Raw genomic sequence first — 14921 nt, 5'->3', positions numbered from 1 at the left:
GCCGTTAAACTTTAAAAAAAAAAAAAAGTCTGCAGGGAAATAAATAGTAAATAATTAAAGCACACAGCTACATTCACACATTGTTACCTGACGTGTCCTCGTGGTGACACCTGACACCTCAGGTGCGCCTTTAGCCCCGCCCTCCTGGCTGTACCTAGCTGAGGGAAAGTGGGAGAAACAAAGCAGCGTCGACTATTATTCCAGGATCCCTATCTATATGGTTAAAAGGAAAAACTGACCTCTCGACTCTTGGCGAGTTTTTTTTTTCTTTTGCTCTCATTTGTTGTTCACAATGGACGATCCGTTTTTTAAGTCGGCGTTACCTGCGCACGACTCCTCTGTGCTGGATGACACCAGCCTGGCTTTGCCGGCCGATCTGCGATCCTCAACGCAGCCCGATGAGGACCGGAATCAGCGGGTTCACCGGCAGGTTCAGCTCACAATGTCCAGGAAGTCTAAAAAGACTCAGTCAAATGGTAATGTTCATTTTGAAAACGAATCAGCATCATACTTTGACGCATTTGGGAGAAACCGGGTGCACTGTAAGCCAAGCTAATGAAGTAGTACTAATGAATGAAGTGAATGAGAGTGGTAGCAAAAATAACTTCCTCCCACTTTCCAAATCTAATATTTAAACTTTAGGATGTCAGGGACATGTACAGGTAGATTAGTGAACTATCAACTGTTTTACTGAATAATAATAACCACAAACAATATTAATATGAATAATAATAATAGAAGTACAGAGTTTTTCCTCCTTTCCCACCCTGGTGGCTATGTTACCCTTTCAAAAGGGTCCAAGCTGGAAACCCCTAAAGTAAACTATGAAACCCCTTTCCTTTGCCAGACCCTGCTTTGTCTGTCCTGAGGCTGTGCTCTGCATTAAGGGGAGCTTACTAGAAGTCTAGTTAGTGTAAACACAGACATTTCTGTAAGTGGAATGCACACTTCCTAGTTAATCCTCTTGTCTAACAGGTTTCTGCAGTTCCCTAAAAGTGATAACTGCCAGAACCTAATTTTACTATGTCATCCACTGATGACCTTATTTATTAAGTATTGGCAGCCAAAAATAAAGAGGTCTTCTATTCAATTTTGACAACTATAAAAAATTAAAAGTAATATTGCCTGTATCTGGACAGGTTTGGTTGAATTTATGAAGCATCACTGACTATTAAAAGCTTTGTTAGGTGTGTTTAGACGGATGGTTAACCACATGAGTCAACACTACCCTGTAAATAAAAATGAAAGAATTTTTTTACTGGCTTCCCCTCAAGTCTTTACAGATTGCAGAGTGCTATTAAAGGGGATTACAAGACTTTTTATTATTTGCATTATTTATTTTGTGACTTCTTCTCCCTAAAATATTTCGTTGTTATAATGCACTGTCAACTCACTGCAAAAAGGTCCTGGGTTTGGATTCACCGGCCGGCCGAGTCCTTTCTTCTCGAGTTTGTGTGTTCTCCCTGTGGCTGTGTTAGGTGTTCCCACGGTCCAAAGACATTCATGTTAGGTTAACAGGCAATTCTAAATTTGCTGCAGGCGTTAATGTGACTGAATGGTTGTCTCTGTGTATGCGCCCTGTGATAGCCTGGTGATGGGTTCAGGGTGAGCACCACCACAACCCTGAATTTGATAAGAAGAAAAAGATGGATGGATTACATGTTTGTTTGTTTTTAAAAAAAAGGAAAATCTCTGAACTGTTTTGTGTCTGCTGTCTTGTTTATTTTATTTATAGACTAGAAAATATTTAAACAACAGAAGTTTATCCAAAGTGATTTAGAGACAGGCACATTGACATTCCAGCTCTCCAAAAAACAACTTTCAAAATACATGAAAAGTGTGTGTCTGTGTGTGCATTTTAACTAAGTATTGTGGAAGGTAAAATTCACACATTTATTCATCATTAAAATATGCTCAGAATTTTCACATTATTATTTCAAAGTTACTATTACTCCGAATGTCTAGAAGACTGAGAGTCAACTGCTTTTAAAATGTTCCCTTATAATACTTAACGAAAAAACCCAACTAAAACTAAACATTTTCCAACAATTAAAAACTAAACTAAACAAGAAAATCCATCCCAACTTGAACTAAACCAAATTAAAAACAAAAACCAAACTAATTAGAAAATACAAACCTATAATAAGTCTGCTGTACGGTGTACATTTTAGGACATCGTCAGGTCTCAGGAAAAAAGTTGTCAGGTCTCAGTTCTCAGGAAAAAAAGTCGCCAGGTATCAGACAAAAAAATGTTAGGTCTCAGTTCTCAGGAAAAAAGTTGTCAGGTCTCAGACAAAAAAAATGCAAGGTCTCAGTTCTCAGGAAAAACGTCGGGTCTCAATGTCTGAGACCTGAGACCCGACTTTTTTCCTGATACCTTACGACTTTTTTCCTGAGACCTGACGATGTCCTAAAATGTACACTGTACTGCTGACATATCTGCTGCATTGTAATAATATGTCTAGGAATTTTCTCTCCCAGAATCACAATAATCCCATGCACAGGGCACAAGTGGTCACTGATAATGATAAGTGAATCATGCTCTACTGCTGTGATAGTCACCAACTGGAAACCAGATGTTACACCTGCTCAGAGTTCAAGGACTTTTTCAATGATACATAATACAAATGTGCCTAATGTGTCATGAAACATTATTTAACAGATAGCATTTAATGTCCGATCCATTTAATCTCACTGCTTTGCCATCTCTCTTCCATCTTCTTTTTAAATTAGATGCCATTTATTTTGCAGGTTGCACAGATGTCTGCTGTGCACCGTGAGTGTGCACTGTCCTTTCAAAGCTGAGGAAACCAGAGTCGGAATCACGATCCAGATATGAGAACACTAACAGGCATGGCGGGAATTATCATACGGACTAACCAAACCTCTTTGACTTGTTTCAGGTGGTGTCTGTTCACAGAAATATGAAACAGCGAGCTTAAATGATGCAGATGGACTTTTAACGAACACGAAGGTAAGACTCTCCTTTATTTATTCTTATGCACCGCCACATGCACCCAAACATTTTGGGGACATTTGTCATCCTAATCGATCACTAGAATATTCATCTCGCTTCTGTTTTTTTAGAGCTAATACAGATCTGAAGTATGCAGATTCCTCCACAGATATTAAGCGCATTCAGCTCAGCATGCTTGCTTTAGTCGTCCCTGTACAGAATGATTATAAAAGGACAAACTACTTGAACTTGTGGCCTCATACTGTACTGCACTTTAAATATTGTACTCCATAATTTGAATACAGGCAAATGGTTCTCTGTGGTATCCTGCTGCTGCTTTATGCATGCTCACAGAACCCAAGTCTGTTGAATAATAAGTCATTGTATTCTTTTCGTATCTTATCTGTTATGCAACAGTGTTTACTTTATGTGCGTGGATGCTTGAAGGAAAAAAAAAGCAATTTAATACTGAAAAAATAAAAAGCTCTTTTTGCCTTAGAAAGTAAAAGAAGGGTAAAAGGATAGATTATGTATAAAAACATGGACGTGCCCAGTTGTTGACAAGCATTAAGCGTTACAGCCATCGGCATCTTTGGTTGTTGGAGCCAAAAGTGAGTGTATTTGAACAAGAGCAAGTGCTACGTTACACACCAATGCTAAGTGTCATGCAAATAAAATATTAGCATTTTACTCACCAGAACTGGAGCACAGACTTCCTGAACAGACTATTAGTTTAATTAACTGCACATCAAAACATATTACTTGTCACATAAACCGCATTATGGCTCAGGGTATTAAAAAGACTTGGAAACTAGCAAAAGAAGACCAGTTGAATTGTTTGATTGTCATGTCACAGATGGACGTCATGATTTGTGGAGGAATTTTAAAATTTCTGTTTCAGATCTGTAAGTTTCTAGCTGAACTCTGAATGTAAAGTCTCGATTATACTTGTACTAGTTTGTGAGTCTTGTGTGACTCTAACATCAGAGTTCCAGTTCAGTGAGATAAATCCTAGCTGATGAGTGACACTGTGAGTCACCGAGGCCATACCCCAAATACCAACTTTGTCACTCATACAATTTAAAAAGCTGAGCTAAAATTAAACAAACAAACAAACAAACAAACAAACAAACAAACAAACAAACAAACAAACAAACAAATTAAAATAATAAATGAATCCAAGAGTCTATGAACATCCTTATGTCTTGTTTAAAGTCTATGGGTAGTGACTTCTGTATTCTCAACCTATTATAAAGAAAAACAAGTAGCAGCAGCTTGCGTAAATAGGCAGTTACTATAGATTTTAATTGTGAACTATAATGTTTCTCTTTATAGACAACATATGGAGCTGTTTCTGACAATAACGCATTAAAGGAATAAGTCATATATTTTAAACCGCATCAGTATTTCTTTGTGCTGAAGTTTGTTCTGTTCACTCGTGCACAGTGATAAAGCATTGGGGTGGGGTTACCAAGACATCATAATGACCTTTTGCACAAGTAGTTGCTGTGCTGTGTATTTCTGACTATAATGACATCCAAGTATATAAATGGAAGTACAAAGTCCCATACAGTGAAAGAGCAGGGTAACCAGGCCAGTGCATTAAAGCTGTTTTTGTTTTTCCTTCTCACAGGTAAATAGATCGTCCTTCTCCAGTCACTCCTTCTCTGGCGACCATGACCGCAAACCATCCAGGAGGCTGGAAGTGTCCCCTCAGTCAAGCCCAGAGCAACCTCATAGGCACTTTAAATGCAGTACTTATTCTGGGATGCCCACCCCCTCTGTATCAAGTCATTCACCCAAAGTTGGCACTCACTTGGCAAAGTCAGCTTCCTTTCACCACCATGTTTTTTCAGATTTACCTCATAGCACACAGAGATGTGCATACACACCTGCACGAGGGAACGTCCAGCAAAGGACGTTTAGACAGACCTTAGGATTGCAATCTGTACCTGCAAATGCTGCATTTCGGAAAAATGGAGAATATGGTTCTAAGTGGACTTACAGACAAAGTACTGTGAAACCAACTTTCACAGAAAAAATGCAGAGAAGAAATGGTGACACCATGTTTAGTTCTATCCAGCCTAAGGATAGCATGTTCGGGCTAAAACAGAAGAGGGAAAGGGGCCACTATAAATCCCTTAGAGTGAACTCATACCCGCCCTCTGTCAGCAGTGTGGAGACGGATGCTGGCAGGCGGGCAGCAACGCAGTTACCCATTAAGCAGATGCACGTGCAGAATGTCACAAAACTGTAAGACCTTTGTTCTGTACATTCATTATTTCAATATGATCCTGTATTGATAATCTACATTTTGAAACATTTGTGGATTTTCACACAGGATGTCAGTAAGCAAGTCTCCGAGGATGACAATGGAGAAGGCTGTGCAGCTTTTGACCCAGAATGAAGAGGAAAAACTGATCTGTGCAACCAGTTTCATACAAAATGAATGTTTCAAGAGTGCCATTGCTAGAGGCAAGGTATGTTTAATCACAGGTATTTTATGTGTTAAGGATGCAGAGCGATTATAAATCCTGATACATGAATTCGTCAATCGTTGGTCCATTCTTGCTTTCTCTATTTTCTCCAGATTTGCCATGTGAACGGGATTGAGAAGCTCATGTTTCTACTTAACAATGACAGCGAAGAAGTGCAGCGTGCCACTGCCGGGGCGCTGCGTAATGCTGTTTATGAGAACGATAGAAATAAGCTTAATGTTAAGGAAAACGCAGGCTTGTCTTTGATTCCTACTGTACTGAATAGCAGCCGCGATAAGGAGACCAGGCGGCATCTTACGGGTTAGTTTGTGTTTAAACACACTACATGTCCTAATTTTAATCTGATTAGGTTTGCAAATTTCAAGCTCTCGTCAAAACTGGTTTTGCTCGCTTTAAATAAACATTGCCTTTGATACATATGAAATCATGCTCTGAGACTCATATATGCAATGCAGCACTAGCTTATTTATATTTTTGTGATTTATCTCCTTGCAAAAAACGAAATCTCAATCTCTCCCACAGGTCTTTTGTGGAACCTCTCCTCTCATGACATGTTGAAGGAGGCTTTTCCACATCATGCCTTATCCACTCTCAGCCGCTCCGTTCTTGTTCCCAGTTCTGGCATTTTTGAAGGCGAGAATCCGAAAGATGAACTGCTAGTGGATGATGAAACTTTCATCAATGCCACCGGCTGCCTGCGGTAGGTTCTCTTTTGTTAGCTGCGAAAAAACTGTACTTGCTGGGATGTTTTTCATTGGGATAAACCAAAAACTACTGTAGGTGTCACTTAATCTGCTGATTATAAACAGAAGAGGTCGAAGATTTCAGCAGATCAGAAGATATTGTTTGGGATCATAGCATTTAATTTCTGAAGGACAAAAAGTTCTTCTGCTTCTGAATTTATCACCTACATCCTCAAACTCCAGGGATTTATACTGTGTGACCCTCCAAAAGTCGATTCTGTTCATCTGGACGAAGCGTTTTGTGGGAGAAACGTTTTGTCACTCATCCAAGTGACTTCTTCAATCTCAGCTGACTGCAGGTTTCCCCAATCTTATATATACGATGTAATTTAAACTCCTCCATTTGCATAATGACCGAAACCAGTCTATGTACTGTGTGACATAGATTTGATCTGGGGCCTCCAGATGGATCGGCATAAATGGAAAACCTGGTGTAGTATTGTTTAGTAACCCCAGGGGCTTGTGTTTGTTAGATCTGCCCATAGTTACATTGTGTTTTTAAAATGCTTTCCAGCTTTTTTTTGGATCTGGCTAAACTCTCACATTGCCAGTAAGCTATTGCATATATATATATATATATATATATATATATATATATATATATATATATATATATATATATATATATATATATATTTGTCTTTTGTATATAGCATATGTGAGTGCAAGGGTACCTGTGCTCATTTAACAGTATCAATGTACTTTTGGCTTCAATCTTCATGAAATCTAAAAGTAAACTGAGCCAAATGTCTTCAGATAAAAGTTATTTCTCCATCTGCTCTATAAGCTTTGGCACTGACCCTGGGTATCAGTGACAACTAAGATGACAGTGACTAAGTCAGAAACTGGTGGTTGGAAGAGGTTGTTGTGGTTTTTTCCATTATGCAGTGTTTTTTCCATTTCACCATATATGAAAATTAATTTCTGTGCGAAACAAACAAGCAAAATAGGTAATGCATTAGCAGAAAATTACCAGCACATTTTCTGTTTTTTACTGTTTGTTTACAATGTGGGATGGAAATGACTGAAGATGCAAAAGCAACCTAAACAAAGAGTATCAGCTGATCCATCAGACAAAGTAGACTGCTGATCTACCAGGATAGGACACTAGGCTTGGCTCTCTGGTCTACCTGAACTAATGCTATTGTCAATTTTCTCATTGGTGTAGATTAGAGGGGTATGTGTAGAGACCCCGATGGAGAAAGGTGAACAGTACAAGAATTTGAAGGAGCGTGCAAAGGGCAGAAGAACCATATGATGGTTGATTTAAGAAACATCTGGGGTTCATCTAGCAGCTCTGTGAAAGTGTCTGGAACTGCCTAGTCACTAAAATTATAATAAGCAAGAGAGTAACTACCATCCATTTTTATACAGTTTCTTTACTATCATGTGATTATGTCAAACCACAGTTTATCTACTGGGGTCTGAGATTATGCCTCGTACTTCTGCTTTGGACTTATTTAGACACACATCATCTCTCTGTTTGCAAAGCAGGAGATATAAGAGCCACTGCTCCCCTGGCAACTATAGCCAGATGAAAAGAGTGAAAGACTCAATTATTCATCGAGTTCTCTCTTTCCCCGGCTTTGCTGAACTGAAATCATTCAGTCCTCTCTGACCCAGTGTTATCGAGTTCTCCTTATCATGTTCTAAAGCCTTTTGAGCACCCAGTGGATGAAATAAGGGAGTTCCCCATGGCTGCACAAAGAGCCTCTTGTGGGGATTCTGAATGTTAATTTTCATATTTATTTCCCTCTGTTGTTGGGCTGCATAAGAACAGGCTAGTCTTACTAGTCTGTGATATAATTTTTCTGTGATTGCCACGGGCATCGGAAAGATGTCCAAAATAGTGCAACCATTAATTTGCACAACTGTGTAGATGACAGAAAAATATTTTATAGCACTTTTGACTTTATTAAAATGGGCTTATCTAATTGGCACATTTTTGTTTCTAGAAATCTGAGTTCCGCAGGCCGATATGTCAGGAAAGCAATGAGGAATTGTGACAATCTCATCGATTCTTTGATCTACTACATCCGGGGAACCGTAGCTAACCGTAAGATGGATGACAAGGTGAAGTGAAAACATTTGTCCTCACTGTGTCTGCGTCACGGCAAACTGCTTTGATTTACAACACTTTTGTTACATGTTCACAAATGATTTTTACTTGTACTTTGTTAAGGTTCACATAATTGAGGAAGGAGAGTACAAACAACCAGGTCCAGATGATCTTGGTCAAACAATTGATTTTAATGAATACACGCGTGGGAAGACCATTCTGTATGCAGACAGGAATTAATCTTCAACTTAATCAAAGCATACACAGATTTTTATAGCATCAGGGTTTGAATTAACGACGCCCCTTCATACGTCACAGACAGAATGTATACACACGTCAAATCAAAACCACAATGACTTTTAACACAGTTTAAAGGAACGTTGTCTTCTATCTTCATGGCCGGTACTTCCTGTCACTGCCGGATGCTCTCTTGGGAAGGACTTCAGCTCCACAACTTTCAAACAGATGTAAACTTTGCCTGAATTCTTAGAATTCCCTTCTATGTTTCTGTTGTGTCCCCATATGTTATTAAATTGTTTGCCAGACAATTTTTACTTTCTTTCTTCATCTACTCTGAAGAGCACGGAGAACTGCGTCTGTATCCTGCACAACCTGTCTTATCAGATTGAGTCAGAGCTTCCGAAGAAAAACGACCAGGTTCTCACAGAGTCTCGCCAAGACTTGGATTCGCAGCCAAAGACTTTGGGCTGTTTTTCTTATCGCAGTGCCAAGATCACAGAGGTAATCTCTTTACACATTAATGGACCCTGACAACACAAAAGACGTTCTTATGGTTTAATATCCGAGTGTGAGAGAACATCTTTAATCATCTTTACTAGAACATGCTCATTTAGCTTTCTCTTGTATTATATTGGTGGTGAGAAACATCCAAACAAATCATGCATTATACATTACTGCTTTACCAGGTGCGCCAGTGTTGCTGCTGTTATGCTATTATCTATGTAAGTTAGCCATAGCTCTACATAGCATGACAATCAGAAGCACAATTCTCAAAAGATGATTGTTTTTTCCATCTGCAGTAATTTTATTTGATGCTACGGTTCTGGTCTGACACCTCCGTGCAGTTGCATGTGTGTAGCAACAAAGCAGTCATCAGTGACAATGGACATGACATTAATGAAGTCAAATGCAGCATTAAAGGGGGAAGTGGTGAGGAGGTGGATTGCAATTTTACATCTGGTAGACAAGCTAAAGCGGCTTAAAACACATCCTGAGCTATCAGTTAAATTCTTGTTGATATTTGCTGACATTTTTTAATGAGCCTTTATTTAGTTAGGAAGTCCCTTGAGATTAACATCTCTTTTCCAAGGGAAACCTGGCCACGAAGACATGCTGTTAGTGGTACAAAATCACATTTAACATCAGAACAAAGCAAAAACAAAACAAGTCAGAGTAAAAATGCCATACAAGGTCCAGCTTATGAGTAGCAGTTACACAGTAATGAGAAGTTGTAACTACTGACTGCATAGTTTTTGAAAACTATGGGCTTCAATATGATGCTCTAACAGTGATTGTTATTCTGCCTCCTACAAGAATGAAATCTGGATGCGTGGATTTGGTTTCCTAAAGCTGTATAAGTATGTCTTTTGCACTAAAACTGTTGCCAGGAAGTTAAACTTCCAATATGAAAATGTGGAAAAATGGATGCACCACCAGTCTTTAGATGTCCATACTGAATAAAATCAATTGCTAACACGGTTAGCCACCTCTTGTTGTAAATTTGAACCGACTGGACCCACATACCTGGAGTCTGTCTCGTAAACTCCTTCTTCTCAGTATGCAGTGCATCAGCACCCCCTGCTGGAGCCCGAGCCCAACCCCAACCCCCATGGCATAGAGTGGCTGTGGGACACGATCACTGTGCGGATGTACATATCACTGATGGCCTGCAGTACAAATGACACCATCAAGGAGGCTGCCATTGGTGCTCTGCAGAACATCACAGCTGGAAAACACGAGGTAAGATGGGAAGGACTTCAGCTCTTAATCTAATTATAGGTTCGATGTGTAAGCAGAAAAGAGGCAAGTGTGTCTACTGTATCTCTGGCACTTTATTAGATGTATGTATGAGTCAAATGAAGGGTAGATTAATCTGGAATACTGTTTGACAGCTTAACAGATTTAACAGCTTTTGTTTTGGCCACCTGATCATTATGCATTAGTATTGTTTAGCACATTTATATTTACATGTATATGTATTTTAAAGTCATACATGTAAGACATATTTAAAATGTTTTTTCTGTGGTCTGCAGATAAACAGAGGCATCGCCGTTATCATTGTTCAGCGGGAAAATGGTCTTGAGAAGATTAAGGAAATTTTAAACGGTGAAAGTAGTAATCTAAAGATACCTGCTGTATCTCTAATCAAAAACATCTCACGCTACGATCAACTTCGTCCTGCCATTGGTAACTTTTGATGTCTCCTCTAAGCTTTTCCCATTATCGTTCCACCACGACCACAAACCGCACTTTTGAACGGCTCTTTTACATGACTTGTTTTACTCCTAAAGCAAACCAGGTGTTGTCAGAGATGGTGAAAATGCTGCCCTTTGACAGCACCGACGTCAACCAGACTAGTGAGGTGACGATTTCTTTATGTGAAATCCTGACTTACCTGTGCCTGAGTGATGCGAAGAATGCTGACGCAATAATCGAAAACCGCGGCATCCCAAAGATCATCAACATCAGCAAGACAGACAAAGGGTTAGTTACATTACTAAACCACTCAGATACAAGGCATGAGAAGTTGTATGTTCAATGCAAGATAATGATATATGTGCCATTATTTTGTTTAGTTTATTTTTATGTCATTATTTACCTAATCCATTGTATTTAGTTCCTTTAAGTAGCAATAACATAAAGTAACTTCTTCAGAGTCTCGGTACTTCAGATAAAAGTGAATAATTAAAAAACTGATGTGAATAAATGCTATAGCCATGCAAAGTTATGAACAGGCTAGCGCAAAGTTATGAGGGAACTGCTTTCGTAGGTTGTATGGGTGCATGCCACATTCCACATGCCTAATTAACATACTAACAAATGCTAGAATCGTACTAGCGGGAAAAGGTAAAGCCCAGAATTCATGCAACTGGAAGTTTTTAAAAAGCGTGGAAAAGGGGCACACACACAACAAGCACATTCAATTTTGTCTGAAGTGATGCCAAGAAGACAGGAAGCAATTAATGCTGCCCCTCGATTTATTTTAGAGTCTTGACAAAATCCAAACAGGCATGGTTGTGAAGGTTAGTTGTTATGAAGGTGGAAGTTAAGTACAGAGGCCAAAATATAATTCAATAATATAATATATAAATTGTGTAATTTTAGCAAAGGAATCTATGAGGATTGCTTCACTTTTGGAGTCAATCCAAAGTTCACCATAAGCATAAAAAGTAAAAGTACTCTCGGTTCAGAAAAACAGCATGTATTATTTTTACCTTTTCCTTCTCCTCGTTACAGACCCAGTCGTATGCAAAAGGCAGCGTGCCTTCTGCTGCACGTAATATGGAAAAACAATGAAGTCCATGAGACCCTCAAGAAAGTGAGTTCCTGCACACATCGCATCCTATCATATCATGTTGCACATGATTTTCTTCATGTCTTTACACTTCATTATGAGCACTTTAAGTTGCTGTCTCAGCACTTAAAAATGTGTTTTAGGCTTAGAGGGTTGAAATGGCTTCTTTTCCTCTTTAAGTTGTTTAATTTAAACAAAGAACTGAGCTGCTAGTTATTGATACATTGCTGCATGTTACATTATTCAGCTGTGTCTTTCAGAGGATTGATCTAAATATCCATAGTATCGATACCAAAGCTGATATTGGTATCAGATCAATACTAGCATGACAGGACTGATACTTTGTTTCTATGTTAAGTACGTAGCCAAGTGAAAAATATAGGTCAGACATGCACTAGCTTGAACATGCTGAAATGTTTCTATTAACTAATTATTGAGAAAAGTAAAACATGTAGTATTTTTAGTGTGTTCAGAATTGGCAAATTGGTCATGACTCATCTCATAACTCATGCCGCACTGCTCTCTCTTATATAAGCCACCATTATAGATTAAAAGTATCGCTGTCTGTATTGATATCGGCAATACTGCCCCTATATTTATTAGTATCAGATCGATATCAAAATTTGTAGTATTCCACAGCACTAAACTGCACATTTGCATCATTCAGTTCGTTAAATAACTTTTTGATATTTAAGTTTTTAGTTCGGTGCAGCGAGAAGACATACATTATGTTTTTTGAACGTCTGAAATACAGCACGCTAACCTACACTTTTTCAACAGCGGGGGTTCAAGAAATACGATTTCGTCAATGCAAGGACAAAAAGAGCTTTGAGCTCCTGATGAAACTCAGCCGTGGATTCATAAATCTCATCTCATCTGTATGTAGCGACTGTTTGGTTTTTTTTTTAATTGCTGTTGTTTTTGTTTTGTTGGGGTTTTTTGTCATGCTACAACCAAACATTGGAAACAACACTGAAACTCTTTTTTTTAAAAAGGATAGACTTTTTTTGGTTGTTTGTTATATATTTGGAAATCTCTCTCCAGCTATTTGCCCTAATGTTTGCATTAGTTGGATTCATGTTCTCAAATGTATGTTTCTGATACCACAAAATGAATGAGATGTTTTATTTAAAAAGAGGTAAACCTGCTGATTCATGAAGAACTGTACCACACTTTTTGTGACCTTTAAAGCACCTTTTAGTTGTTAATAATCCTTGTGTAGCATATCATTGTTATAGTGCCTTATGATAAAAATGACAGATGAATGTAGAATGTTTTTTATAGCAGAAATTACACTAATCATAAGACACCTATTGAAAGTTGAAGTATTTCTTTCTGTTTATGTTGTATGGGTTTTTTCCCCCTCCTTTCTATAACGGCAGCTTGTCAGTTTATAATAGTCGATGTTGTAAGACAAATGAAATCTTTAAAATGAAGAAGTTCTTTTTTTAAGACAAACCAAATGAAGCTGTACATTAAAGAATACAGAATGCGCTCAAAGACTCATTACCGTGGCTCAAATGATTGTTAACCTGTTCTCTATGTGAAAATGCCTTGTTGATGTCTGAGGAGAACGGATAGACTGCTTCGACCTGCACCAGGAGGCCGCATCCGTCACCTAAGAATAGGAAACTGAGGCTACAATTTGCACATGCTGTCCTGCACGGGCATCTCTGAAGGCAAAAGGGGTTCCAACCTGGTACTAGCAAGGTGTACATCATAAAGAATTCTGATACCAATTTATGGAGCTGATATGTGGTTATTTTAGAGCTAAAATGAGAGACCAACTTCTTATGAATGTGTTTTAGAGTACGGTCAGAAACTGGTCACAAAGAAATGCCTTGAATTTGCTTTGCAGATTGTTCTATAGTAGTTTCTACATTATGCTGTGTTAGAAATTGTGCATGTAGCTTGGTAGATATATTACAACACACACTGATATAGTTTTGATTTTCCAGTATTAGTTTATAAGATTGTTTGGGCCACTTTTAAACTGTTATGTACAAAAAGAAAAGAAAACTAGTTTGAGTTGTCACCAGAAATATATCAAATCTACTACTCGTTGTCTCCCTCATTTATTTAAGAACATATCAGAATATTACAGCTCATACAATATTTATATGACTCACTATAGCTTTGCATTACAGAATGACAAATGACCACAGTCTGCTATGTATTCCCTAAGCTTTCATTTCCCTATGAGAAAACTGCAGACAGTAAACAAAGGAAGATTAGCACCACAGTAAATGGTCCGCTCCATCATTCGCTAATAAATTGTGCAAGATGGGGCAAGTGCTAGTGGGAGGAAATACTCAGATGTTTGCCTTCTATGTTCATTTGTCAGCCCTCTCGGTGAAGCAGCGGTAACCTTGCAGGGGCCTGCCAGCACGAGCTGCACTGCGGTACAGCTAAAAGGGGGAGGAGTTGGGAGGTTGAGTGCCAATCAACATCAGCCCTCCCGGACAAGGATTTTAAGGTCAAAACTGCAGGGGGTACGTGCACAGCTTTTGCACATCATTCAGTTCTCAATATTCTGCCTTATGAAACAGATCAGAAATGAGAAGAAGGAGATGGTGCGTTAAATATAGAGGAGAGAGAGAGTTAAAACTCAGAGGTAAGAAAACCCTGTCAAACCATTTTTCAGAGAAATGGTGATCTTATTCAGACTATATTTGAGAGCAAAATTCCTTTAGGGATTCACTGGGAAATCTATCAAAGCCCCACGTGATTTCAGGCGGTGGTTACATTTTTTAAAATCTAATTAACAATAACCCACAAAGCAATTAAAGCTCAGTGACAACGGTTCCGTCTACATCTACAAAACCACCCTGGACACAGCAAAGAAAAGACACATAGTGTGCTTCTGCAAGTGCATAAGATATAATGTAGCACGATATGCCAGAAGGCTGCTTTGAGGACTAATATGAATGTATTTTTCTTGTTCAGTGCTGAGGTTTTGTACACGTTCTACATATCTTAAGCAGAGACCAGATTTAAAGAGCATATCTTATGATCCAAGCTTGTTGGTAACATGTAACATAAGACAGAAAATCCATCACCTCAAAACATACTTAATAATTTAATGAGTCTACTTGTCAAATAGCAATATGCTAATTTCAGAGCTAGAAGC

General features: G+C 38.6%; 2 protein-coding genes across 2 annotated transcripts in view; both read left to right on the top strand.

Moving 5' to 3' along the window:
* Positions 1 to 13293, top strand: part of pkp2 (plakophilin 2) — a 16224-nt gene extending 2931 nt beyond the window's left edge. Inside the window, exons 1-13 of the mRNA XM_026147991.2 lie at positions 1 to 476; positions 2904 to 2974; positions 4590 to 5209; positions 5298 to 5436; positions 5547 to 5754; positions 5977 to 6154; positions 8153 to 8270; positions 8836 to 8997; positions 10054 to 10236; positions 10530 to 10683; positions 10788 to 10980; positions 11734 to 11815; positions 12572 to 13293. The exon at positions 1 to 476 is cut by the window's left edge and continues 2931 nt beyond it. Coding sequence (XP_026003776.1) covers positions 293 to 476; positions 2904 to 2974; positions 4590 to 5209; positions 5298 to 5436; positions 5547 to 5754; positions 5977 to 6154; positions 8153 to 8270; positions 8836 to 8997; positions 10054 to 10236; positions 10530 to 10683; positions 10788 to 10980; positions 11734 to 11815; positions 12572 to 12631 — 2352 coding nt within the window. The 5' untranslated portion in view covers positions 1 to 292 and the 3' untranslated portion in view covers positions 12632 to 13293. The remainder of the gene's footprint in view (positions 477 to 2903; positions 2975 to 4589; positions 5210 to 5297; positions 5437 to 5546; positions 5755 to 5976; positions 6155 to 8152; positions 8271 to 8835; positions 8998 to 10053; positions 10237 to 10529; positions 10684 to 10787; positions 10981 to 11733; positions 11816 to 12571) is intronic.
* A 970-nt stretch (positions 13294 to 14263) lies between these two features.
* rassf8b (Ras association domain family member 8b) overlaps positions 14264 to 14921 on the top strand; it is a 36100-nt gene continuing 35442 nt past the window's right edge. The window contains exon 1 of the mRNA XM_026146977.2: positions 14264 to 14405. The gene's annotated coding sequence lies outside the window, so the exon portion shown is untranslated. The remainder of the gene's footprint in view (positions 14406 to 14921) is intronic.

The sequence above is a fragment of the Astatotilapia calliptera genome, chromosome 17 (genome assembly GCF_964374335.1).
Source record: "Astatotilapia calliptera chromosome 17, fAstCal68.1, whole genome shotgun sequence".
NCBI lineage: Eukaryota > Metazoa > Chordata > Actinopteri > Cichliformes > Cichlidae > Astatotilapia > Astatotilapia calliptera.
Note: the sequence above shows the minus strand (reverse complement) of the source record. Positions and strands in the feature narration are given on the sequence as shown.